The sequence below is a fragment of the Leguminivora glycinivorella genome, chromosome 3 (assembly GCF_023078275.1).
Source record: "Leguminivora glycinivorella isolate SPB_JAAS2020 chromosome 3, LegGlyc_1.1, whole genome shotgun sequence".
In the NCBI taxonomy this organism is placed as follows: domain Eukaryota; kingdom Metazoa; phylum Arthropoda; class Insecta; order Lepidoptera; family Tortricidae; genus Leguminivora; species Leguminivora glycinivorella.
Window position 1 is genome coordinate 13,757,425 of NC_062973.1, and position 25,728 is coordinate 13,783,152.

Genomic DNA, 25,728 nt, shown 5'->3' on the forward strand with positions numbered 1-25,728 from the left:
AGAATACTTTTGCTATCCGTTGGTCCCCAAATTGGACGGCTTTGATTTGAATTCTTGTTTAGTTTTACACTTTTAACAGTTTCTGTTAACTTGATACTTAGCATCGAATATACTCATACTACATAGTACTGTGCTTTTCCGTTGAGGTTTGGACGGACATGTTGTTACGTTACAGATACACCAAGATAAATCAAAAATATTTCTTGATAGAAATATTCATACACCTCGGATTTCTCGCAAACATTTTCACAAATATTAGGAACGCTTAATGTATCGAACGTTCGTGACCTCAGATATAAGTTTATATGTTCTTGTAGTGCCTCAATTACACCTATTGTAGGATACCGTAATCGGGCCCTGCAAGTCACGTTCGGTCCACACGACCCGCACCCCAGACCGGGCTCGATACTCTCAATACAACTTACAAATGTAATTTGTATTCAATGTAAAGAGGTTACACTGATACGCTTTTTAATGTAGCACAAAACGACCATTAGAAAAATTCCATTTAATTGATTAAAATTCCCATATTATGCTTAGACACGGATCCGTGCGTGGGAATTTTAATCAATTGCTTTAAATGTCAAAATTATTTATTTCAATGACCAAAATTGACAGGCCGCATACGAGGGGTTAAGTCAAATAATGCGCTTTAGTTTTTTGAAGTTTTCTTCTAAATGCGACTTACAACTGACAGCGTTACACGTTGGACGATCAGCAGGGAGCGTACTTTTCATGCCGATGACATTAATCTGACGTCACGCTCCGTATAGGGTGATCCCAAATAGTTTTATTGTAAATTATTAATCATTAGTCGTCAATCATTTTAATCGTGTACAAATTACTTTAAATACAGTAGTCCATTTACATGTGGCATAAATAATACCTACCTACTTGAAATGTGAAACGTGAATATATATATTTTTTTATATGTACACAAATTTAATTAAATAGTCAATTCATCTCTAACGTAAAGCACACCATCCTTCTTGCATTCATTACCATGCAAAGAAATTCATAACTTAAAATGATTAATGACTAATGATTAACAATTTACAATAAAACAATTTGTGATCACCCTATATGGAGCGTGACGTCAAATTGATGTCATCGGCACGAAAAGTATACGCTCCCTGACGATCAGTATTGCCAACTAGAATTATGACAAAATGCTAGACTGATGAATATGCAAATTTTTAAGTGAAACTCTTGAACATTTTATGAGTTTATGTTTGTTTTTTCAATAATTTGAGCAGTTAGCAATGTAAAATATTTAAAACAGTAAAAATATGGAAGTAACTAAACGCAAAAACGTGACGGTCACTTGACAGAATGTTTTTAAGCTTATGTTACGAAGTTTCAGTTCTTCCGCGTGGAGGAACCAAGTTTTATTTTATTTTAACTATGCCACTTGAAAGTTAACTTATACGAATATATCTGTAGAATGTCAGGTCCTTGCACCTGCTTCCTACAATAGAATTACATTGAAACTACTGAGAGGCTCGTTAGCAAAGTAATGATGAGTTCGTTACGACAAAAAGAACACTTGCCTAGCTTAGATTGACAAGTTTTTTAAACCAATCATCATTAAGCCACATCTCAAGCCAGTATAATGGAACTATTTACTGACTTGCCCGGCATTCTTGCAACTTTGACAAGTACTTAATATTCTATCATTTCACTTTTATACGTAGGTAGAGTTAGTTTTAGTAGGTATCGATTTTCTTTCAACAAAATGTAGATGGATTTCAAGCAGGTTTACGACACAATGAGGTCGCCCATCTGCCGAAATTATATCCCTACAGCATCAAGTATTCGAGGAGAGTTCAGTAATAATATACGTAAAACACCTCTTTAAATTTCCAAATCTGTATTTTGGATAAGTAATATAAGTATGTACTAGATGTCCAAAAAGTCCGTTACAGTGATGCATTATAAACGTGGCTATTTGTGAAAACGGCAGCGTAAATCATGAATGTAAAATTATAGTAATTCCACAGAATAATTCTTGCGAGATCATAATGATTGAGTTTAACGCTGACGTACTTGTCTTACACGTTTAATGAAGGGTGTCTCAACAAACTTATCCGGTATTCGAATTAAACAAATATAAACCCTTTCTGAATAAGATAGGATCTCTGAACGTGCAGATTCGGTGGTGCAGCTACAAACCAGCTTGGCGAACATTGTTCAAAGGTCGAAAGTATGCGATTCTTGAAAATATTATAAGACTCTGTAACGTTGTTTATCTTAAAATCTAGGAAACATTTATCTTTTTTTTAAACTCATTAACCTGGCGATGATCGATATTAAGATATACGTAACACAAAATTGTCACCCCTCTTTAAAAACATCAAAATGTAAATTATTGCTTCATCCTACCAATAATGTAATTTGAGGCCATGAAAAGTAGACTGACAGAGCCGATATACTGTAATTTTTATGAAGGTCCTTTAAAAATATATATATATATATATGATAATATATATATGATTCGTATTATTAATTCGTAAAAGTGAATTAATTACGACCACACCGGCCAGGTTAATAGGATTTTATAAGCTTCAAAAATATTTCGAAATTAACAGACATAGTATTAAATAGAATTCTTATTTTATTTACAAACGAAGCAGTCTCCATGGCTTAAGTAATAAATATTTATATTCTGGAACATTAATCCTAGTTTAAATGCTGAGCGACGGCCTTTTCTTGCGCACACTTTTGCTATTTTTACCAAATATTGTGCCAATTACCTGTTAAAAGAAAAAAATATTAGTAAATAAACATCAACACTTACAAAAAGTTACCAGATTTTAAAACTAGCATACATTATTAAACAGAGTGCCCACCGGTTATTAGAGATATATGGTTGGCGTGTTCAGTGGATACATGTAGAACTCAATATCATAGTGTAATAATAGAAAAAATGGATTAGTTACAATTGCTCCCCAGTCAAGATTTGCCCCGCTGTACCTTAGCGAAAAAACTCAATCGACAACGACATCGAGGCGAACGCAGCAACAGTAACGCGTGTAGCGTGCGTGCGTACTGCGTAGCTCAATATCACGTGGAAAACGGGTGCCTCCAACTCTATAATATGCGAGGGCAGCAGCAGCGCCAGCGCGCGCGCCTCGCGCAGCAGCGCGTGGAAGGCGAGCGCCGCGCCCGCGCACGACTCCGCCGACAGCTCGTAGTACTCACTTTAGAAACAGAATAGGCGGCGAGCTTGCGGCGCGGCGAGGGCAGCAGCAGCGCCAGCGCGCGCGCCTCGCGCAGCAGCGCGTGGAAGGCGAGCGCCGCGCCCGCGCACGACTCCGCCGCCGACACCTCGTAGAACTGGCACCCGAACCGCAGCGACAACTCCTGACCCTCCTCTGCATGGACCTCCCTACCGACAAAACTTGTGTGAAACATCATTATACGAAGAAGGAATACTTAAAATATTACCTACTCTAAAATCAAGACGCTTCCATGAGTTTACTACTCTGGCTATCTTCAGCTCCATTGTAACCAATCTGAAAACTTTCGATAAAATGCTACTAATTTTGATCTTCACTGCACTGCTAACCTAATAACTATGACTATTTCCAAGACCTGATTGCATCAGTGGTCAGTAACACAAAATAATTCTATCTCAGCACGTTACTGGCGACTACAAGCGTTGGAATTGAATGTAGCGGCTGTTTCTCTCACCTAGCGTGTTCGAGGTCTCTCTTATTCCCCAAGAGGGTGACGGCCGCGCAGCCGGGCAGGCGCGTGCGCTCGAGCAGCGACAGCAGCTCGGCGGCCGCCACGAACGACCGCCGCTCGCACACCGAGTACACCACGGCGAACGCGTCGCCCCATCGCACGTGCTCCGCTAGGCAACCGCGGATCTGAGGACAATAGATCATGTGAAGGCGGGCAGAAGAGAAAGACATTTGTGTCAAAATATAGTCAAGTGCCACTTTGTTCTACATCCGTTTCTACACAGTAAGACAGTGACTTGAGGGAAGAGCTGTGCTAAATCTACCTCACTCGGAGAAGCGGTATACGGACCAACGGAATACGTCCCTACTGTGGATCATATACGGGCTGAAACAATGCCACATACGGAGCCTACGCTCACACTACATACATACATATATACGAATAACCTGTCAGAGCGTCCTTATTCACACGATAAAGTTTTTTGCTTGGAAACTACACATACGAGTATGTAGAACACAGTGAAGTAGGTTTAAAAGTGATGTAACTACGTGAAAAAGTATCTACGTGAAGAAAGAAGTATCTTCTACACCGTCTCCTTCTGTTGTACGACTGTGTATACCGACTAGTATCTTTTGATATGGATGAAAGTGGCCAAATTAAATCGAAATGCACCTTTATTTAAACAAACAAAAAAACGGACAAAGGCGTGTTCAATATATCTGAACACTTTCGCCGTTATTATCTATTTGATGAGATTTGTACCAATAGGTAAATGGTTATTTTCAGAAATCAAATTTTAACAATATCAACTAAAATAAACAAAGCCACGCCTCAAGTTTAAAAATTAGCTATAGTATAAAGTTTAGTCGCATTAAATATTCAAGCCACTCAAAATGTTTGCCTTAATAAGATGTATTTCTCAAGACAGATTAATAGCCTAAGACCGGTACGATATTTTTGAAAATAATTCTATAACAGTAGTTTTATTTCATATACAGCGCTTAATCGCAATTTAAAAAACCTATATTTTCGAATCCACCAATAGTTTGGAATGGAAGATATTAAAAAAAACTACGCCCAGAAAATAAGCGTTTTCTTTCAGCAAAATACCTAACAGTAATTTAATGGTGGAAACATGTAGAAAAAAATCCGTTTTAAGGTTTACAACCCGATTTGTCTAACGTGCTCTAGAGCTGATATAATAACAGATATTTTTAAGCAGAAATGAATAGCACATAATTTTTCAGATATTTAACATATAAAAACCACCAACATATTTATATGGAAATAAAAAAATCTAAATATTTGACCTGGCAAATTCGAAACAGATAATAGTACGAGGTTGACTTTTATTGTCCCTATTTAACAATATTAACAGCATGATAATCCACCCAACAAGTTTGACCTTTATTTAATAATATATTTACTTTTTTTGCGTGGTTTGGACCTTAGTGTCTTACATTTAGGAATCCATATGGCAAACCACCACGCCAGTGGAGCTGGGCCGAGAGTAGGTGATGAGCCGTGTCGCATGCTTTTTATTCTGTTCTTCTATTACTATACACAATAACGTAAATGAGGAGGCACACTGACATTTTACCCCGCCAGGCGACGCCTATGCAAGAGTCTAGGCATGTCACTGTCATTCATATGTGAGAGAGAGAAAAAACATAATTTATCAGCTTCTCGCTCTCACTTCTCACGGACTAATAGGGTGGCGCCATCTGTCATATCCTTTGAGTGTTCCTCCTCATTACATGCCTGTTTCTACATAAGTAATATTTTAAGTAGATTAAAAACAGACGTTTCCCACCGATAATAAAGTCCAGAGTAATTAAAAAAATTACATATTTATTTTAAGCATGCGATTTGACAGTCGTCGAAAAGAGTATATACTTGTCAGTACATACATCTATCTCACGTTTTTCTATTCTACCATTTGACAGATCTCCGTCATCTTGTGAAATGTATTTTTCCATTCTTCAGAATCGTTGAAGCAACGCTTGTTACAAACACGCGAAAGCTATGCAAAGTCTAATTTCGACCCATATGTCACGGCCAGGTATAGCCCCGGCGATTATCGTTAGACTTACAAGCCACAGGTCACGAGTTCAAATCTCAGTCGTCGCATACGTAGATATTACAGCTTTTTTAATTCATTTTTTTACTGTTTTATTTATATTATAAGTTAATGAGTACAAGCTACTGCAATGACATTAAATACAAGGACGCACAATTCATAACAAAAATGTTTTAAAAATCTGGGTCTAAATTGCATTTATAACATTCTTGTTGATGCTAATAACGTTAACTTCTTATCTGCTTAGGAAAAAAATCGTTCATATCATAATCAACTTAGTGTATAAAGACCTAGGCATCAAAATTGCAAATGGAACTGCGACACACTAAAAACTCTTTATCAAAATACCTTTTGTCATAATATGCTCAAATGACTTATATGTCAAAATGAATTGCGAACGAATATTGAATGAATGGAGCCGCTACCAATATATAATAAGTATGTATATATTAGATATTTCCAATTTATTCCATAAATAGAAATACCTAAAAAGGCCGCAATTTTACTTCTTCATTACATAAACTTTAAAAATACCCTACTGTATCATCTTTATCTTGGTCACTTGTACTCCGTTTATTACAATAAATGTAGGTAATGTTTGTATGTGTAAATTTCCTGAAATAAAGGTCATATCTTGTTGTCACAAAGAAAAATTTACAGGGCTTCCAAGAATCTCGAGCTGGAAAGATACAAATTAAAATATTTTCTATGAAAATAATTAAATTCAGCAGACAACCCAAAGGGGTAATCGGATTTATTTATTATAGGCATTTGTTTTAAATTAAATACCAGTGGCTCTGATCTGATACTGGGATATTCTTTAAAATTTATTTTCAAAAGGAGATTTAATGTTGGTAAATCCATTCAAATAATATTAGAAGTGTCTACGCGAGTGTTCAAATTTAATTATAGGATAGCACATATTGAAAGTACTGTAATATGGGTACAAAAGCCTACCTATTGAAATATAAAATACAAAGCAAAAAGTATAGAAAGGACCTACGACTTTTTGACTTTTTATTTACACTACATACCGACCATACAACTGACTCTAATTAATCTTGGTTTTAAAAAGTGTAAAATGTAGACCTAAGTGCGTTTTCACATTATCCGATCCGATATCGGATGTCGGACCGATACATTACAGGCGGAATCTTGGATTCTTCTATTGATATCCTTCCGACATCCATTATCGGATCGGATAATGTGAAAACGGTCTAATAGCGACTCAATAGTTTTTGTTCCTTGACGGTCATTAATTTGAACTAATAAAATTATTTATTTAAATCTATACAATTACAACGAGTATTATAATGTATAATACATTCATTTTGTAATGTAATCCAAAGAAATAACTTATAGAAATATATTCTACCCTTTTTGCTTGTTTTCTGATTACTATTTAGCCAATTTTTCATTGAGTCATACCATGGATTTTCAATAGGGACTGAGCTCACACTTTTTTGCCATACTAAATTGAACTTTATCACCGGTGCAGAAAGGCGTTCTTATCAGACTAGTAAAAGTGTGTCCACATGAGAGGGTCAAAGTTGGGGCTGGTGTCCCTCTCGCACGTGTGACCAGTGTTAAAGAGATTACTATAGTAGTAGTATTTTTACCTGTATGATAACTAAGTTTATAAACTTCTTAAATTATTTTTGTATTATATCGAGGCAAGGATATTAATACCTTGTAACGAATTGGTAAGTCATTATTATGAAGCCATAAAACCAAAGATTTGCGCAATTAAAAAAAACCTTTAATTAGGTATTAGTAGATTTGGTAGTAACTTTGAATATTGAATGGTATCCCCAAATAATGACAGTGATGACGTCATTCAAATAATTTTGACAGTGGCAATAAGTGCGAGAGGGACACCAGCCCCAACTTTACCCTCTCATGTGGACACACTTTTTGGCCTAACAACTCAATCTAGCTTAATAATATATAAATCTATGAGTCATACCGGACAACTGTCACTGTACATTTGTAATGGTCGATGGTTAGCTAAGACAGAGTATTGCGGTTAGTAGGAACGATGTTGAACCTTAGATTACCTTCAATCAATACTAATACTGAAAGACAATTTTTAAACTTATTGCATTACATGTGTCTAACAAAATTTCAATGAAATGGGTTGTAAATCTAATACTAAAAAAACAATATTTAAAAAGAGGTTTGATAAGGGTATAAAAGTTAAAAAAATAATAACAAGAAATAAAAGATTTCCACTGCCGAGGATCGAACCCACGACGTCAGGTCAGGAGCGCGCCCATCGTCTTACGCTACTATAACTGAGCTATTTAAGCGATAGTAAAGGTGGTGAAATATATTATTATACCGCGATGTAATGAAAATACGAATGAATAACTAACTTTTGAAATAATGCAGAAAATGACATCGTCAATAGTAGAGTTTGTAGGTAAATGAAAAATATGAAAATACTTCTTTCAGTACAGGTTTTAGCGCTTCTTGGCGTGCATTTAAAGGTGGATTATTTTTTATTCTTCTTTATTTTGATCTTAACGAAAAGTCTGTTCCAATTTTTTTGCTGATATAATTTTTGCCCTGAATGTTATTCCGAGCTAGTAAGTCGAATTTAAAACAAAAGTCCTGATACTATTTTCGCCTGATTTTTAGTGAATTAAAATAATCTTTTTTTTATTATATTATACGTTTCTTGTCACAAATTTTGGTGGCTTAACTAAAAAAACTATACCAAATTACCAAACTTAATTTTTGGTGACATAAAAAGTACTGTTATAGAATTAAGTTATTTTCCCAGTAGTAGCAAGACCGGATAGCTCTTGGGGTATAATTCGAACGCTGGCGCCTATTACAACGGTGTCACGCCTTGTCGCCGCTTAATTAAAAGTAGCGGTGCTGATAAAGGTTTTGGGCACAAATTCCGGAAATTCAGATTCAATTCCATTAACAAAAGGCAAGATTAAGCGTAATCTATTAAAGAAATGTATCGAAGCTCATTATAATGCAGTCAAGACACAAATGTCCCAGCGGGGCGCAATGGGGCCACCGCTTTATAATCTATTACGCAATTCAAAACGTTGAAACACTTTTTTACAATTCCGTTATTGAATTTTGAACTCCCATCTAACATATTGGTAAACAATTATATTTTAAACCGCGCATTGGTGTTTACTTGTTCTGAGTTGATATTCCCGTACGTGCCACTGAAATATCAACTGAAGCTCACAGCTGCGCCGAAATATCGACAAGCAAAACAAGGTAATCGAGGTCACTGGCCCCTTCAAATCATCAACTTCAGATGATTTTGTGAATGATTAATGAAGCATATTACACCTAACTAATACACATTTGTCAAAGGACTGTATTTGTATAGAACAATGCACACTGGCGAAAATTAAATGTCCGTTGAACTCTATTCTAGCCGATTTCATATAACATTGTTGATCTTAAGAAAAGCTAAGTAAAATGTTAGCAAAAGGAAAAAAAAACATGCGTTTTAATGGAAAATGTTAACGGTAAGTGGACTGACATAGTAAGTAGATATTACAATTTAAAATATGTGATTAAAGAAGGTTATGTTCCGTTATCCTAAATCTGAAGAACTTTCTACCTTTCATCTCAAAAACATGAGTACCTAAAGTTTTCTAAACCCTTCTCTTGTTTACGATAAATTCATTCTGAGTGTGCCATTATCCAAAGATCTTTAGAAAGCAGATCAAAAGGCAGCTTTCTTCAAAACACGCCGATCAAAAACAAACAATGTCAAAAGGTAACGTTAAAAGAAGTTTACCAGCTTACGCAATAATTGGTTTCGCGGTCTGTTTTTGAGATAGGCGGTATTTGGCCGCAGGCGACGCGGCCGCCGCGATCGCATCTGATAGCCGATACAAGCCCCATAAACTTTGTCTAATTAAATTGTACGAGCATCAGCCTCCCGCTACCTAGCAGATAAACATCACCATTGTCTACCGCTAAATGAATCCCGGCCTTTCCGGCTTCATTTACAATACTGTTGCCACTTAAATCTTTATTGTTTTCGCCACCTACAGATTACCGTCGAAGGTAATAAAGTTGAACAGCAAAATAATTAACTTTATCAATTTACTTACTGCACAGTTAGAAGTGTCCATAATCTCGACTTCAGATACAGCGCCGTCGAACGCGACTCGGTGCTGATAAAGGAAATCTGGAACCAAACAAAACATTTGTTCTTGTTGTACCAGCTAATACTTAACTAACTTACCATCATATCACATTTCCATCAATTTGTTTTGGAAGCTTGCAATTCAAAATAATTTATTTTACAATATATCTTAAAGGATTCAAAACCTAAGTAGATGACACTGACAACACAATATATTGGGTTGGCACAAAAGTAATGACACACTCTACAAAACTCTATACATTTCCTTTCTTAAGTTAATTGTTTTCGATAATATTCTAGTATGTTGTAGAACATTCTAGGTACTTCTAATGTGAGGATATATAAAGCCGCCCTCGTGATTGGTTTAGTTAGATTGAAATAAAATGGACTAGCGACAAGTTCGAACACTTTACTTATACGAGTACTTGTTAGGCCACAGTGCGCGTGCTGCGGCTGACAATATCAACACTGCATTGGGCGCTGGAAGAACAAGCCATGCCACGGTGTCCAGATGGTTTGACCGTTTTAAATCAGGAGACAGGAGCCTTGAAAGACAGTCACGCTCAGGGCGACCAACCTGCATTCAATGATGACGATTTACGCTGCGAACTACAGTCGAATCCTGATGCTACTACTCGTGAATTAGCGGAAGTACTTAACTGCAGTCACCACGCTGTGGAATACCATCTGCATGAGCTTGGGTATCGAAAAGTTTTGGCTCGATGGGTACCGCACATCCTTACCGACGCCAGTCGTGCAGTCCGAGTCGCCATCTGTCAATCACTTTTGCTGCGACCCCGACGTAAAGAGTTTTTGACTGATCTGGTTACGGGAGATGAATCATGGATTTATTATGAGAACGATACACGTCGTGCTTTTTGGCTGCCTCGAGAAGAAACGCCACCAACTCAACATAAGCCGAGTCAAAAGAACCGCTTAAAAGTTTTGCTTTGTTGTTTCTGGGACTCGCAAGGCATGCTGTTTCATGAACTATTACACAATGAAACTGTAAACGCTAACAAATATTCAACACAGCTCACCGAACTATCTTCTGCTATCAAGAAAAAACGACGAAGACGAGCCACTGTAATTTTACTACATGAAACCGCTCGACCTCATGTCACATCTACCGTTCGCCAACAGCTGCAAAACTTGGGCTGGGAGACGACACCCCACCCACCTTATTCTCCAGACCTCGCACCATCAGACTTTCATTTGTTTAGAGCCCTGAAACGACATTTGCGGGGTAAACAATTCAATGATTTCCATGATGTACAGGTGGAGTTGAACAACTTTTTCGAGGCACAGCCATCAGAGTTCTGGGCGAAAGGCATCCAAACTTTGCCGGATCGTTGGCAAGAAGTCATAGATGCTAATGGTGATTACATCATCGACTAAGCTTTTTGTATTGTAATAATAATAAAAAATATAAAACGTAAACCAAGTGTCTCATTACTTTTGTGCCAACCCAATATTTATATAGAGTTATATGGTACCTATTACATAATATATTATGATAATTGATAATATATGGTATCAAAAAGTCTAAAAATATCAAAGGACAAAACGTGACTGTATCGTTTTGAAGTCAAAGGTATGTACTATCAGCTGCAAAAGTGCATGGAGAATTTATGAATGAATTCATTGATGAATTCGCCATGCACTTTTGCAACTGATAGTACAACGTGCTAATATGCAATACCAATAGTTATCATAAATATCATAATTATGAGCGCACTGTAATTTGCTATAACATTACCGCCAATTATGGTATAATGGATTGTTATTCAGCCAATCTATAGTCATACCCTAAACGAACATTATTACCTTGTTTATCTTAATATAGGCAGTGGAATGCGAGTGAACGATAAATACTAAATTATGTTCTTTTAGTCGAGTTACTAGCAATGAATATTAAAATTAATTTCCTTAACATTTTAATTTACTTCGAAGCGCCACGCCAGTGACGCAAAACACGACACTTGCCATTCGTTTAAGGTCGGAAGGAAGGAGACAATTCAATTTCAAGTTGCACTCGACAGCGCGCAAATTGACGTCAATTGCTTGTAACAATATCTCGTAATTTTGCATACAATAATCTCAGCAACTTGAACGAAATGACCTCTGATAATTATCTATGATGATGTCGATAATTTGGTTGTAAACATTCACTCACCTCCTGTAGAGCTGTATTCACCTATGTACCGCTTGGTTAGATAACGCACGACGACCGCTGCAACAAAAAAACTTAACTCATTATACAGTTCAATTATGATATAATTGATACATCAGCCTTTACACCTTTTATAGACACGAAGTTACCAGAATCATGACCCTGGTAATAAAGCTAACAATGACCTAAGGTCGTTCCTCCTAACTTTCTATCAGAAGCGCTGTAAGCATTGATTAGTCTTTTCATTCCACTCCCGGTATTTCGATCCAAGGGACGTATACAATACAAACAGTTATCAACAACAGTGACTCCGCAAGTTTGGAGAAAGCCTTCGCCGACAGCTACCTACAAAACGACGAGGGAATCCTGCCACCACTAAAGGAGCTGAAGAACCTATTCAAAAAGTTCATTACACGAGCCACGACTCGACCGACGGGCGCGGAATAATGAAGATAGGTACTTGACCCTTTGATGGATAATAATAATTATACGAGTTTCTACTCCATGACGGATGGAAATTTATGTTCTGATGCACTTTCTTGTTTGAATTACTATGCTCAGATCTGATAGTTGATGAAAGACTAGTTGTCTGCATTAAATCTTATGCAGCGTAATTTCTTATTTACTCGTACCTTCCCTCGCTAACAAATGCTGTTTATTATTCCAGTCCGGGCGCAGTTTTATCATCAAAGGCGGTGTTAGCCCGGGAGGATTATCGCCGCTTCCATTTTAGTCGCACTCTAGACCCAAAACGATTACCCAACGCAACGTCTACGCAGCCTTATGCAACTGCACGTCGCATGACAATGGACTTGGGTGGAATGCATTCATGATACATTCTAGGGCACCCGATTAAGGTAACTTGACCAAACATTCTCTGTGATGCACATCTCGGTTGCGACTTCTGATATTTTATTACTTAATTCTTAGAATTCGGTTTGCTTAAAGGAAAAGTTCTCTACCTAATTATTCGTAACTGAAGGTATAAGAGCCGGCCATTACAAACTATATAACAAACCGGAAATCAGAAGTCATTTGTAACCATAATTGTGTACAAACGCTCAAAACTGTTTACGTTAAACATTGTACTGCTCCTTTGATTGACATCATTCGATAAACCCACCAAGTTACCGCATCAATAAAGTTGAATGGTTGTTAACAGCATTCGTGAAGAATGAAGTTCTTAATGAGGCATTATGATTCCTAAAGACGTAACGTTACCGAACCGCCGGTAACCGAAATTTATGAAAGACATGCCAAATTCCACACTCTCATTTTCCTTTCGTTTTTTTCGCCTGCGCATTAAGTGCATACACTTTCTCCGGGACTCGATTACGCATTCGGTGATAAAACTGACTGTTTAATTTGATCGAAACACTTTGGAGTCCATTACGAATTAAAAACAAACATTCGATTCGATCAGTTAATGTCGATATAAAAATCATTTAAATCCGATGAAGGGCATAAGACAAATTGCGATGATCAAGCAACATGGCACCACGTGGGTTGATAGATGGTGCTTTATCTGAGGAACAATGGATGTATCGGCAGGAATCTATAGGGTAATTAATAGATTACGAGTCTCATCGATCAAGAGTCGGTTGATGCGCCTGTCGGCAAACAGGTAATACGCATCTAGGATATACAGCTTGCTGACGATTATCTCCACTTTCTTCCAAGGTGTCACTATAAAATTAGTTTTTAATTGCTCATTTCCTTATATTTGTATAATAAGTACATAATATAACCATTTTAAGTAGATAGTCATAATATACACAAAATGTAGGTAAAGAGCAAGGAAAATTACCTATTAAAAATTCATAATGTAAAATACCCTATAATGGACGGTGATGCCATTAAGGACAAAAAAACACAAATCCTTAAAAATAAGTATCAAAAATTAGTTTCTAAAAACTGACGGTAATGTACCATAAGCTAGAGTTGTAGAGCTGTTTCATTTTGAAGTTTCAATTAATTCGGTTATTTCTGAAAGATTTGGCGACAAGATAAAATTCACCAGTTTACTGAAAAAAATATCAAGACGAATTCTTAGTAATGTTCCTAAGAGAGTTGAGTTCATGTATAAAATAATAAAAAAATAATACTCGGTGTAAACTTAAATAAATTTTACATACTGCGTTAAGCATGAGATAAGGTATAAAACATACTAGTTTGTTGCTCCAAAGATATAAAGAAACAGCGTTATTTTGCGAGTGTCCATTACTGGAACCGAAAAACTGCGTACCTCCTATAATGGACAAGGAACAATTTACAAAACCAAAATTTACAAGAAACAATCCTATGTTAAAATAACCCAAACTAATTTTATTTATGGTATATAAAATTGACTCTTTGAGTATAAGTTGGCTTTAAAAGTAAGATTTTAAACTTATTTCACTGTCCATAATGGGGGATCCATTACTGGAAAACTGCCGTCCATAACTGGAGAAAAAACACCTAGTTTTAATTTGTTCACTATGAAGAAACCAATATGAGTATCTATTCTGCAATACGCTTGAAATGTAAAAGAAGGATAGGACATTCAAGATTTAACACGCTTAGCGGTAGAATTTTACATTTATCAGTGATATATCAAAAACAGGCGAATTTTTTTCTTAAACTGTCCATGATTGGGTACGTTACAACTTGTAAGTAAAAACCTACTTATATTAAATTACAGAAACATTTTTTCGTTCTGCTCACACGGAGAGGTTTGACATTAAATCGATGCGGGTCCAGCGGGTGCTGTGGTTAATGTCGACATTAAGGCGCATAAAAAGAATCCTCGTGAAATTGTGGCTACGTGAGACCATTACTTGTCTATACTCTATATTCTGTCTGTCCTGACAGCGACCGTGTAAAGGGACCCATTGCGTGTCGGGTCAGCACGCACGAAGAAGAGTTACACGGCTTCATAATACATTTTTGTATATACTACATCGGTGCAAAACAAGCATACGGTCCGCCTGATGGACGCGGTCACCGTAACCTATGGACGCCTGCAACTCAAGAAGTGTCACATGCGCGTTGCCAACCCATTAGAAACTTGTACAGTCGCCATCAGATATATAAGAGCGCCCGAGGTACTCAAAAATATCTGAACACGCCTCTAACGCCTAGGCAATAGAGGCGTATTCAGATATTTTTGAGTACCTCGGGCGCTCTTATATATCTGATGCTGATGGCGACTGTACACTCCCTTTTGCTGTGTTAAGTACACAGCAAAAAAGAGTGTAATACAAGTACCAAGGAAGGAGGGTTTGGGTTTCCGACGAGTCAAAGGACAACAGACGGAACAAATTTAGTTCCGTAGGTCCTTCCGTCACCAGCACACCGCACTCTCGTTGAGCTCTGGCAGTCTTACTCACCGGCAGGAACAGAAACACAACACTATGAGTAGGTTCTAGTGCTACATATTTGGCTGCGGCGGAGGTACTTCCCCAGTTGGGCTCTGCTCTAGATTCGAGCGAAATGATATCCGCTGTGCTGTGCCCTACCACACAAAGTGGAATATCATTCGCTATGCCGGTAGGAGGTATCCTACAATATCATAATAACCTTGTCTCTTCGCCTTGGATACCTATCTTCTCGGATAATAATATTTGAAATTCTCTTCTGGATTTTAGTACACGTTCGATACGCTTTTAAACTGAAATACATCGAATATATTAATCGAATTTGTTTATTTTGATGCCACAAAAAACAGATTCGATGTGGCTGATTAATGATGATACACATAATTATACTGTACCTATAAGGGCTTTTAACAATACATTTAATTGTTGCTATAAAAAAGGTTATCAAAGGCTAAAGGCACAGGATATAGTTGCGGCGACAAAATTGAATAAAGTGATTGGTCACTTATTTAACATACTTCATTGTGCCTGGATAAATCAATAAACTCTCCAGCTGCCAGTTAATTTCGAAATCAATATTAATATGATTACAAACGAAATTGGTAATTTGGTATCGCCCGAAGTGAAGAGATTCCAACCACTAACGCGGTTTGCAGTCAATAGACGTTCACATGCTAATGCGGTTGAACCGTACGAATTGTGATCCGTCGGGATTTTTTTTACGATTTTATCTCCTTCGGAAATATAGGCCTTTATAAATGCATGTCAATATAGTGCTGCACAGTCTGCGGTCTTAATTGACATTGCGACAGATTCTCGACACCAAAAACGATTTCCAAGTTTATTTTTAGTCGCTGTCTGTGCCTTTCAAATTTCACCCCACGAATACACTTAATCAACTTCCAGGGAACGTGATGGCAGATCGTTAATATTATGCTTTATTGACCCAAGTTAATTGTTTTAACCGGTCGATTTAAAAACCGTTCATACGAGATGCATATCATCTCGAGACTGGCCTAGTTATGCCGACACCAGATAAGGGATAAACTGCATTAAGCACCAATGAAATTATAAACGACTAACGGACATTATGACCTGTAAATAACGTACGGCGGCTCCGGTAATGAGCTCCGAGAATAATTTAAATCGTAGTCGCCGCTTTGCTACGGGACGAGCTAAACGATGTTAGTCGGTCGCGGGTCCCTGCCACTCCCTCGTAGACAGGATCTACTTTAAAAACAATTTCACATGTCGGGCCAGCGCTTTTCTGTAATGAATTGCAAACGCGCGTCCGCGCCGGTCCGTCAGCCGTCAGCGCCGCGCCGGCCGCGGCCGGCAATTAGGGCGGCGCAATTACACTCGACGCCGGTGGGTCAGTGCGATTTCCCGACACCGTCGCCTGGCGCCAACCGTTGTGTAACGCTAAAGCTAAAACGTCCGATTAACGCTTAACCGAGGTCGTTGATCTACACTCACGTTATGTGCAAATCATAATGCGAGCTATTTAAACAACTTTAAACGCCTCTACTCTAATTAACACAGTTTTTCTTAATTAAGTGATAATGTTTTAAGTCTTGCTAAGTGGGTCGCCTTGCGACAGCTGACGCCGTGTTCTATGCGACGCCAGATTCATGAAATTTTTGACATGATAATATTTACCTTGCGATTTTTCTAATGGACGATGTCCATGAGCAGATCTTTTAGCTGTCACAGTATATTAGATACTGACTGTACAGTTGATCCTTGGATAATCCTGTCAGCAGACGTCAGTACGGACGTTCATGTTAGGAGCGATACGGCATGCGGCGCTCCGTACCTACTCCCCGTGACATTTTGATGTTCTAATCTACATCGCATTGGGAGTCTGCGAACCTGCTTTAAGTTTAGCATTGCGTTGTTATATTTTTTCGCAAGATTGCATACTACTAAATTACACGTACAGTTTGTGTAGTATTATTTAATAGTTCGATAATAGGTGTATATGTAATATGTAAGTATAGAGTATAAATCGCCAATGCGCATGTACTGTCGCATCTTTATACTCCAAACCAACGCGCTGATGTTGTTCTCCTTAGCGAATTTAACAAATATACATAGAAAACATCCATGACTCAGCAGAAATGCCCTTACCAGGATTGAACCCAAGACCATCGGCTTAGCGGGCACCGGGCAGGTTACTAATAGTAACCGAGAGAGAAAGTACAGGTCAGTTATGTGTACGCGAGATTAAGGTCATTAATAAATCCAAGAGATGTTTAAAGATTCTCCCGACTACGGCAACGTAAATAACTATCCTTTTACGTTGCCGTAGTCGAGAGAATCTTGAAACATCTCTTGGATTTATTAATAATGACCTAAGGACCTAACCTCAAGCGTCCACATAACTGACAAACACTCTTTCCTACTCATATACCTACCTCCTACTTCTCTACTAATTGTGCCGTTCTTAACAAAAAAGTTACCATATTGTCTCTTAACTATAAAGAGTAGGTTTTAACAAATAATGTGTGTACGAGTAAATGTAACCCTTATGGTAAGCGACATTGTGCTATTTACCTTACCTTTATACCTTTTAACTTGAATAGGTTACAATACAATTGATTGGGAGTATATATGTACCTACGTATAATAAGAATAACAACTCATACGGTGCATACCATTCTTCATGTAATGTCTACAACTCCATCTATCACTGCTAAAAACATGTAATGCATCATATTACGATGTGTGTTTTATGATAAGATGAATAATTAAATTATAATACAAAACAATGCGAGACAAAACAAGGTGAGCTTATCATAACACCGTTTACACTGAAACATTCCATCTGAAGGAATTTAGTAAACAAATGGAGATATTTGTTGACTAAGACAAATATGATCTTTAAGGTTTTGATAATTAAATGTCGATAATCTAGTGATGTGAAAAGTTATCGTTGACGAACTTTTTAGTTATATGTGTGTGTGTGTTAGTACTATTATATGTTCATATTTAAAATTGGTGGTCCAAAAAAGACCAGTCTGCTCCGAAACCACGGGGACAATGCCGTCCTTGAAACGTCGGAGGTTAGTGTTTAAAACATAGTAAATACGCGATTAAGTCCCGTTTGCAATTTTAAATATGTGTAAAAATCGTGAAAGTTTGAATCTGTATTATATATTCTGTGGAAATACTAAGTCCACATTTTTATAAGTATAGGTACGTAACAATTGCATACAGGTATAGGTTTATTTTATACATGCATAACTTTTCTCGTCATTGGTTTACTAGTAACAATTATAAAGTTATGCTGTATTTTACGATAGATTCCACGAATATTAGGCAACTATTTGGTATTCGGTCTTTTCAGCCATTTTGCCGAAAATTTGGTATTCGGTCATCATTGTTTATTTATTACTATTCTGCCGAACACCAATTAGGTAAGTAGTTATATTAGTCATATTATATGTACTTATTTACACACAATAAAAACAGACATAATATTAATAATTTAAGTCATGTTTTAAAATATTTAAAAAAAACGATGGGCCTTATTTAGTAATACATACTTTGTTCAGGTTGGTACCGTACCAGTACCTGCCCTTAATAAGGCCCAGTGCTTATATTTCTTCTAAGTTTTATCAATCATGCCGTTTTGTATATTTTCTTCGCAGACATAGAATCAAAAAATGCCCTAAATAGTTACTTCTCTAAATAAGGCCCATCGCTCGCTTCTTAAGTTTTATAACTTTGTGTAAACAATTTTTGTGATAAGTATTTATACTACGGTCTGTCGTCTAAAACACATTTATTCAGGACTATGCATTTAGGATATGGTACTCTAAATTAGAGGGGTTCAAGTCTTAACAAGCAGTGCGTCAAGGTCAATGTGGTCAAGATAGGCAGACTTTATTTCATATTAAGTTTAAAGGGACAAAATTAGGTACTTAATTAAAGTAGTGTGGGGTAGCCTGCTGTCCTACGGGGCAATAAATATTACAATGTATTGTGTTTATGTGTATTGTGTATCATAAGTACTGGGCGTTTGCGGGGTCGCCTTCCACTCTGAGGCCACCACTCAAATACTGGCGCTGTTGATAGCTCATCTTTGAAGATTATATCCGATCCATCTCTATTTCCGCAGCGCTACTTCTTGGGTATCGAAGGTTGTGAACATGTGGACACATGGGCGGCATGGGCCTTATTTCATACCTGCATCAAATAAGACCCATAGTTTTTCTGTTTAATAATACCAGGGGCGGCTCACTCCGCGATTCTATCGCCGCACTACAAGTACATGCTGGCGGCCGCGAGTTCGCGGCCTAATCAGGGGTGGCGCGCATTCTCACGGAACGCACGTTCGCAATTGCTATTGTTACTTTACTTCGCGAGTTTTTTTAAAAGTTTTATATGCGATGTCCGCGTGAATGGCTAATAATGCTTAGTTAAATAGACATCATGAATAAAATAGGACAATCTTACACAGATCTACTATTGATTAAGTCCCACGGAAAAGTTCAATAAGGCTTGTGATGTTGGAACTTAAACAAATATATATATATATATATATATACTGTATATATACCTAGAACTACCCAAGACTGGAACTGAAATATAATAGTATAACATTTTATCTGAGTATTAATTCGTTTTAATCCATAGGCAGCCCTATCGTCCGACACTGCGCACGTGCGGCTCGTTTCTTTGTTAGAATTTTGTAGGCATTTAAAAGGCGGCATTTTGTGAACATCAAAGCAGTGGGCCTTCTGTACTTGTACTATTATATATTCTGTGATAATACTTACTTTTTACTTTTTTACTTACTGCACGAAATTTTTGAACCTTTTACACTTATCAAGTTATAAAATGTACATAACATTTCGAAACTTAATAGCCGGGCCTTGTTTGCATTGACATTACATATGCCCTTAGTAGGTAGATGAAATGAGTATTACCAACGTTTTAATTCTGCGGTAACAAAAATGCTTTGCCGAAAAGTATAAATAAGATCTAAATAATAAAAGTATATAAAGTATCTATACGTTTAAATAGCCTAGGTTTAAATTTAGCTGGCAAATTAGTTAAGCATTTTTATGGTTGGTATGCATGTCGGTAACCACGAAAAAATGCACATTTTATTACATTATGATTATGGTAATTAAATAATTAAATAAATATTGGGGACACCTTACACAGATCCACTTAGCCCCAAACTAAGCAAAGCTTGTACTATGGGTGCTAGGCGACGATATAGCGCAGGACACCATCGCGAGCGCAGACTTCTGGCCGAAAGGTGTGGTTTTTCGGCGATTCCGGGGCAACTTGCCGAATCCTATACCGGGGCAAACGACGCAACGGAGCCACGCTGTTACGTCATCGCCCAAATAAATTCTTTAGTTTTAAACTTTATTGTCTTTTTTTTTTCATGTTCTTACTTACTGTTTTTTTTTTTCTTTTTTGTTATCTAAGTTTCGTGACGCATGGTTTTACCGTAATGTCATGTAAACATGTTTTTTAACCCCCGACGAAAAAACGAAGGGGTGTTATAAGTTTGACGTATCTGTCTGTCTGTATGTCTGTCTGTCTGTCTGTCTGTTTGTCTGTCTGTGTGTGTCTGTCTGTGGCATCGTAGCTCCCGAACGGATGAACCGATTTTGATTTAGTTTTTTTTTGTCTGAAAGCTGAGTTAGTCGGGAGTGTTCTTAGCCATGTTTCATGAAAATCGGTCCACTATGTCACGGTCGGGGGTTTTTTCAAAATTTTAATTTTGTGGTTAGGTTATACTAATAAATAAATAAATAAATAATACATACTTAAATAGATAACATACATACATACAATCACGCCTGTATCCCATAAAGGGGTAGGCAGAACACATGAAACTACTAAAGCTTCAGTGCCACTCTTGGCAAATAAGGGGTTGAAAGAAAACGAAACTGTTACATTGCAGTGACAGGTTGCCAGCCTCTCGCCTACGCCACAATTTAACCCATATCTCATAGATAAATACAAAACCATACTTAAATAGATAAATACATACTTATATACATAGAAAACATCCATGACTCAGGAACAAATATCTGTGCTCATCACACAAATAAATATTACCGGGATTCGACGAACGACGAACGACGACGGGAACCGAAGACAACATTAAAATTAGGTAGTTAATTAAAGTACTTTGAAGTAACCTGCTGTCCTACGGGATAAATATTATAATATATATAGGTATCCATATATTTTTATTCTTTTCCTTCCGGCGACCGTCCTTTGTCACCCATGTTTCACAACTAAAGAGTAAGACGAAATTGACGAGTGAATATGCTCTGACTGAAACAATTACTTTTCATATTATTATTGTTTACCATTACACACAGAGCACAATCTCATCGGTAAATATTGTCAATTTTACTTTATTTCGACGTGCGTTTATCATAGCGCTCTTGAATAATACGATTTTGTAAAGAAAATATCTCCTAGATACATACTATCAATTGTGTCGCTTAGTTTCAAACTTGGGTACTTAAATCCATTCTGCTTTAAGATTGAATATATAAAAAATATATATTAACCTTGTAGCAGAATGGATTTATCCAGGTTTGAAGTTAAGCGACACAATTACGCTTAATTCGGTATGTAAGAAATACCTTATTTTTTGTTAAGTTACTGATGGGCCTTATTTCATACATGCAGCAATTTGGGAAAAGTGCACCTACTTAATGCACAATTGCACATGGACCCAATTTTTTGACCCATTTACACTTATCTAATTATAAAATGTACATAACATTTCGAGACTTTTAACCGGGCCTTATTTGTATGTAGATTACAGATGCCCTTAGTTGGTAGATGAAATGAGTGTTATATGTAATATACGTTTTAATTCTATGGTAACAGAAATGCTGATATGTAAGTATAAATAAGTTTTAAATAATAAAAATATCAAAAGTATCTATACGTTTAAGTACCGATACCTAGGTTTAAATTTAGCTGGCAAATTAGTTAAGCATTTTTATGGTTGGTCTTGTTCTGTGCTAAGCCTTGTATTTCTAATGCTAGGTAGGTAATATGTATACACAACCCTAGAAAATTAGAAATATAAGATGCATATGTAGCTTTCCATCTGAAAAAGGTCCTTATGCTTCATATGCAATAAGATTTTGTTTGGCAGATTTTTTGTTAGAATTCTGCTAAAAAGTTCTAATTACCTTTGAACATAATCCGGTGTCTGGTAAGTATAATAGGTACCAAATTGTTACCTAGTTAAATTTTCCTACGCTGTCACTTCTGTCAAATATGTGCAAAAAAAAAAGAATAAGATTCACATACATTTTTGGTAGGTAGATACTGTCAACCAATTATGTAGAATCCTAGGCCACTCTAGAACCCTGTTGTATTGACACCGTCCTTTATTTGCTACAGAGTCAGTTTTACTTTTACTGTGAAAGGGTCTAGATTGGCCTATGACCTAGGATTCAGATTAATTGGTTGATTGTACGTACCTACTCTTATAATATGGCTTCTCTTTGAAATCGAAAAGGTTTTAGCTTTTCACATACCGAATAACTTTATTTCGCTAACAATGTGACTATCTTAAAAGAAATCATCTTTTAAGATAATCACATTATGTATAAGATAAGGAATTGTTTCTACCATTCCTTAAAACATTACAAATTTGCATTTTAGTCAAATCAGTACACTTAATATCTTCACGGAGTCTAAAACATTATGCATGAAGTCCGAAACTAGACAAATATAGAGAGCGCTTGAGCGCGAGTAAGTACTCGCGCCGGCGGCGGACGCGGGTGTGTGCGTGCGCCACGCGCACGCACACAGGGCCTCTCTGTGGGTTCCACCCCCGTCAGCGCGACGGCGATAAAGACCTAAAAATTTCAAATTTGAATTCGTGCTTCGGTATCGTATCCTCTTAATAGATTGATGTTTGTTACACGGTGTAACATGAGGGAACAGAAAGATTTTAACTATTACGCATTTCTGAGGGCAAAATAAAGATAAAATGTTATATGACATCAAGCAAATTTCGCCAAAAAAATTTTTTTTGTGTCATTTTTTTTAGTTTTTTTTTATGTATTTTTACATAAAAAGTAAATGTTATTCGTAAAACTGGTACCTACTTAAAATAAAAAATTACATTATTTTTCTAAAAAATAATCTTTTTTGCAGTTATTTTTTGACATCTATCAACGAGGGATATAATAGAGACTGCAATTTGTGATTTACAGAAGTGTGTAGGAAACATAGACGTATTGTGTATGTGTGAAACTTTCATTAAAGCTGGATCAATAAAAAATTTAAATCTAAATAATTATAACGTTGCTACTTCTTATTGTAGAGATGGAGAAAAAGAGGAGGCACATGTATTCTTGTAAAAACTGATATTGAATTTGTACCATTAACCTATGTCAACTCATGGTCTCAGAAATATGATTTCGAGGCATGTGGCCTAGAAATTCCTATGTACAATTTAATTATCTTATGTGTTTACAGAACACCAACCTCAGATATTAAAAACTTTTTTTATTTACTAAATCAATTATTGCAAAAAGTTACCTCTAGAAAAGACAAGCACATAGTGATTTGCGGAGACTGGAATATTGACTATTTGAAAGAAAACTATATTAAAAAAGAATTAGTATGTACACTGTCTAACTATAACCTTCAAAATCACATAACTTCTCCGACAAGAAAAAAGTCCTGCATAGATTTAATTGCAAGCAATATAAGTGACTGTATGCCTCAAACTCATTTCTTAGCTTTGTCTGATCACGAAACTTGTCAAACATTAACATTCCATATAAAAGTAAAAAAACTGGTTAAAAGAAAGCCGCAAGTATGGTACGAAACAATCAGAGACTACAGTCAGGACAATTTGAAAAAGTTTGCAGAGTGTATGTCAGCGTTAACATTTACACAAGTACTTTGCGAAAGCGACACGAATGTAGCTTTTAATGAATTTCATGATTTGGTCACTATGTTTTATGATTTATGTTTTCCTTTAATTAGAGTGAAAAAAATAAGTAAACCTATTTTGAACAAATGGCTGTCCAAAGGTATAAAAATCTCTTGTAAAAAGAAGAGAAGAATGTTTAAAATGACAATACAATGCACAGAAAACACAGAGCATTTAAGAAAATATAAAATGTATACAAAACTTTTAAAAAAATGTTTATGTAATGCTAGACAAATATCAAATAGTCGTTTTATCAAAAGTTCTAGAAATCCAGGTAGAGCGGCTTGGCAAGTAATAAAAAATAACTGCGACGTTCAGCTCAATACTAATGAAATCACTAAAATTATGGCGGATGGCAAAGTGATAGACGATCCTAAAAGTATAGCTGAAAAATTTAATGACTTTTTTATTAATATTACCAACAGAGCTCAAAAACAGAAGAAACGATGTTATAGTATCGATCAATGTAGAGATAGTATATTCTTATATTCAGTTAGTCCAGTAGATGTAGTCACAGCAATAAAGGCTCTAAACAACACGAGAGCCACTGGGTACGATGGAATATCAACTAAGGTCCTAAAATTATCAGCTATTTCATTATCAATACCTCTTAGTCACATAATAAATTTGTCTTTTTTGCAAGGTGTTTTTCCTGAACGTCTAAAATTATCATTAGTTAAACCACTTTACAAAAAGGGGCCAAAAACGGATTTAAATAATTACCGTCCTGTCACGCTAATACCGGTCATATCCAAGATACTAGAGAAAATTATGTATGATAGACTAACAAGTTTTATAAATAAACACAAAATTTTAAGTGAATATCAATTCGGTTTTAGGAAAAATAGTTCAACGGCCTTAGCATGTTTTCACTTAATAAAAGCCGTAACTGAAAGTCTGGACTGTAAAACTCCTATAGTAGCTATATTACTAGATATGAGCAAGGCTTTTGATTTTGTGGAACATGAATTATTAAAGAGCAAGCTCTATAGATATGGCATAAGAGGCCCAGCTTTAGAGTGGCTAGGTAGTTACCTTAAAGACAGAAAATAGTGTGTGGAAACTATAAATTTTGATGATAGAGTTAGAGTCACCAACAGATCGAGCTACCAAACTAATTTTTACGGTGTACCACAGGGTAGTATATTAGGCCCATTGATGTTTCTGATATATATAAATGACCTTCCAAAGGTCATTAAACATAGGTGTTTACTTTTTGCAGACGATGTCACAATACTCGTAAAATGTGATAATGTCGAGTCATTTGAAGAAAATATTAATAGCGCAATTAGGGATGTTGTAAATTGGCTTGATAGTAATAATTTGAATATCAATCTAAGTAAAACT

The 25,728-nt window shown here is 36.4% G+C and overlaps 1 protein-coding gene across 1 annotated transcript in view; it reads right to left on the reverse strand.

Moving 5' to 3' along the window:
• Positions 1-1,003: 1,003 nt before the first annotated feature.
• LOC125224850 (ras-related and estrogen-regulated growth inhibitor-like protein) overlaps positions 1,004-25,728 on the reverse strand; it is a 29,189-nt gene continuing 4,464 nt past the window's right edge. The window contains exons 2-6 of the mRNA XM_048128349.1: positions 12,079-12,135; positions 9,868-9,944; positions 3,694-3,875; positions 3,202-3,388; positions 1,004-2,753 (exon numbers count right to left, since the gene is read on the reverse strand). Coding sequence (XP_047984306.1) covers positions 2,685-2,753; positions 3,202-3,388; positions 3,694-3,875; positions 9,868-9,944; positions 12,079-12,135 — 572 coding nt within the window. The 3' untranslated portion in view covers positions 1,004-2,684. The remainder of the gene's footprint in view (positions 2,754-3,201; positions 3,389-3,693; positions 3,876-9,867; positions 9,945-12,078; positions 12,136-25,728) is intronic.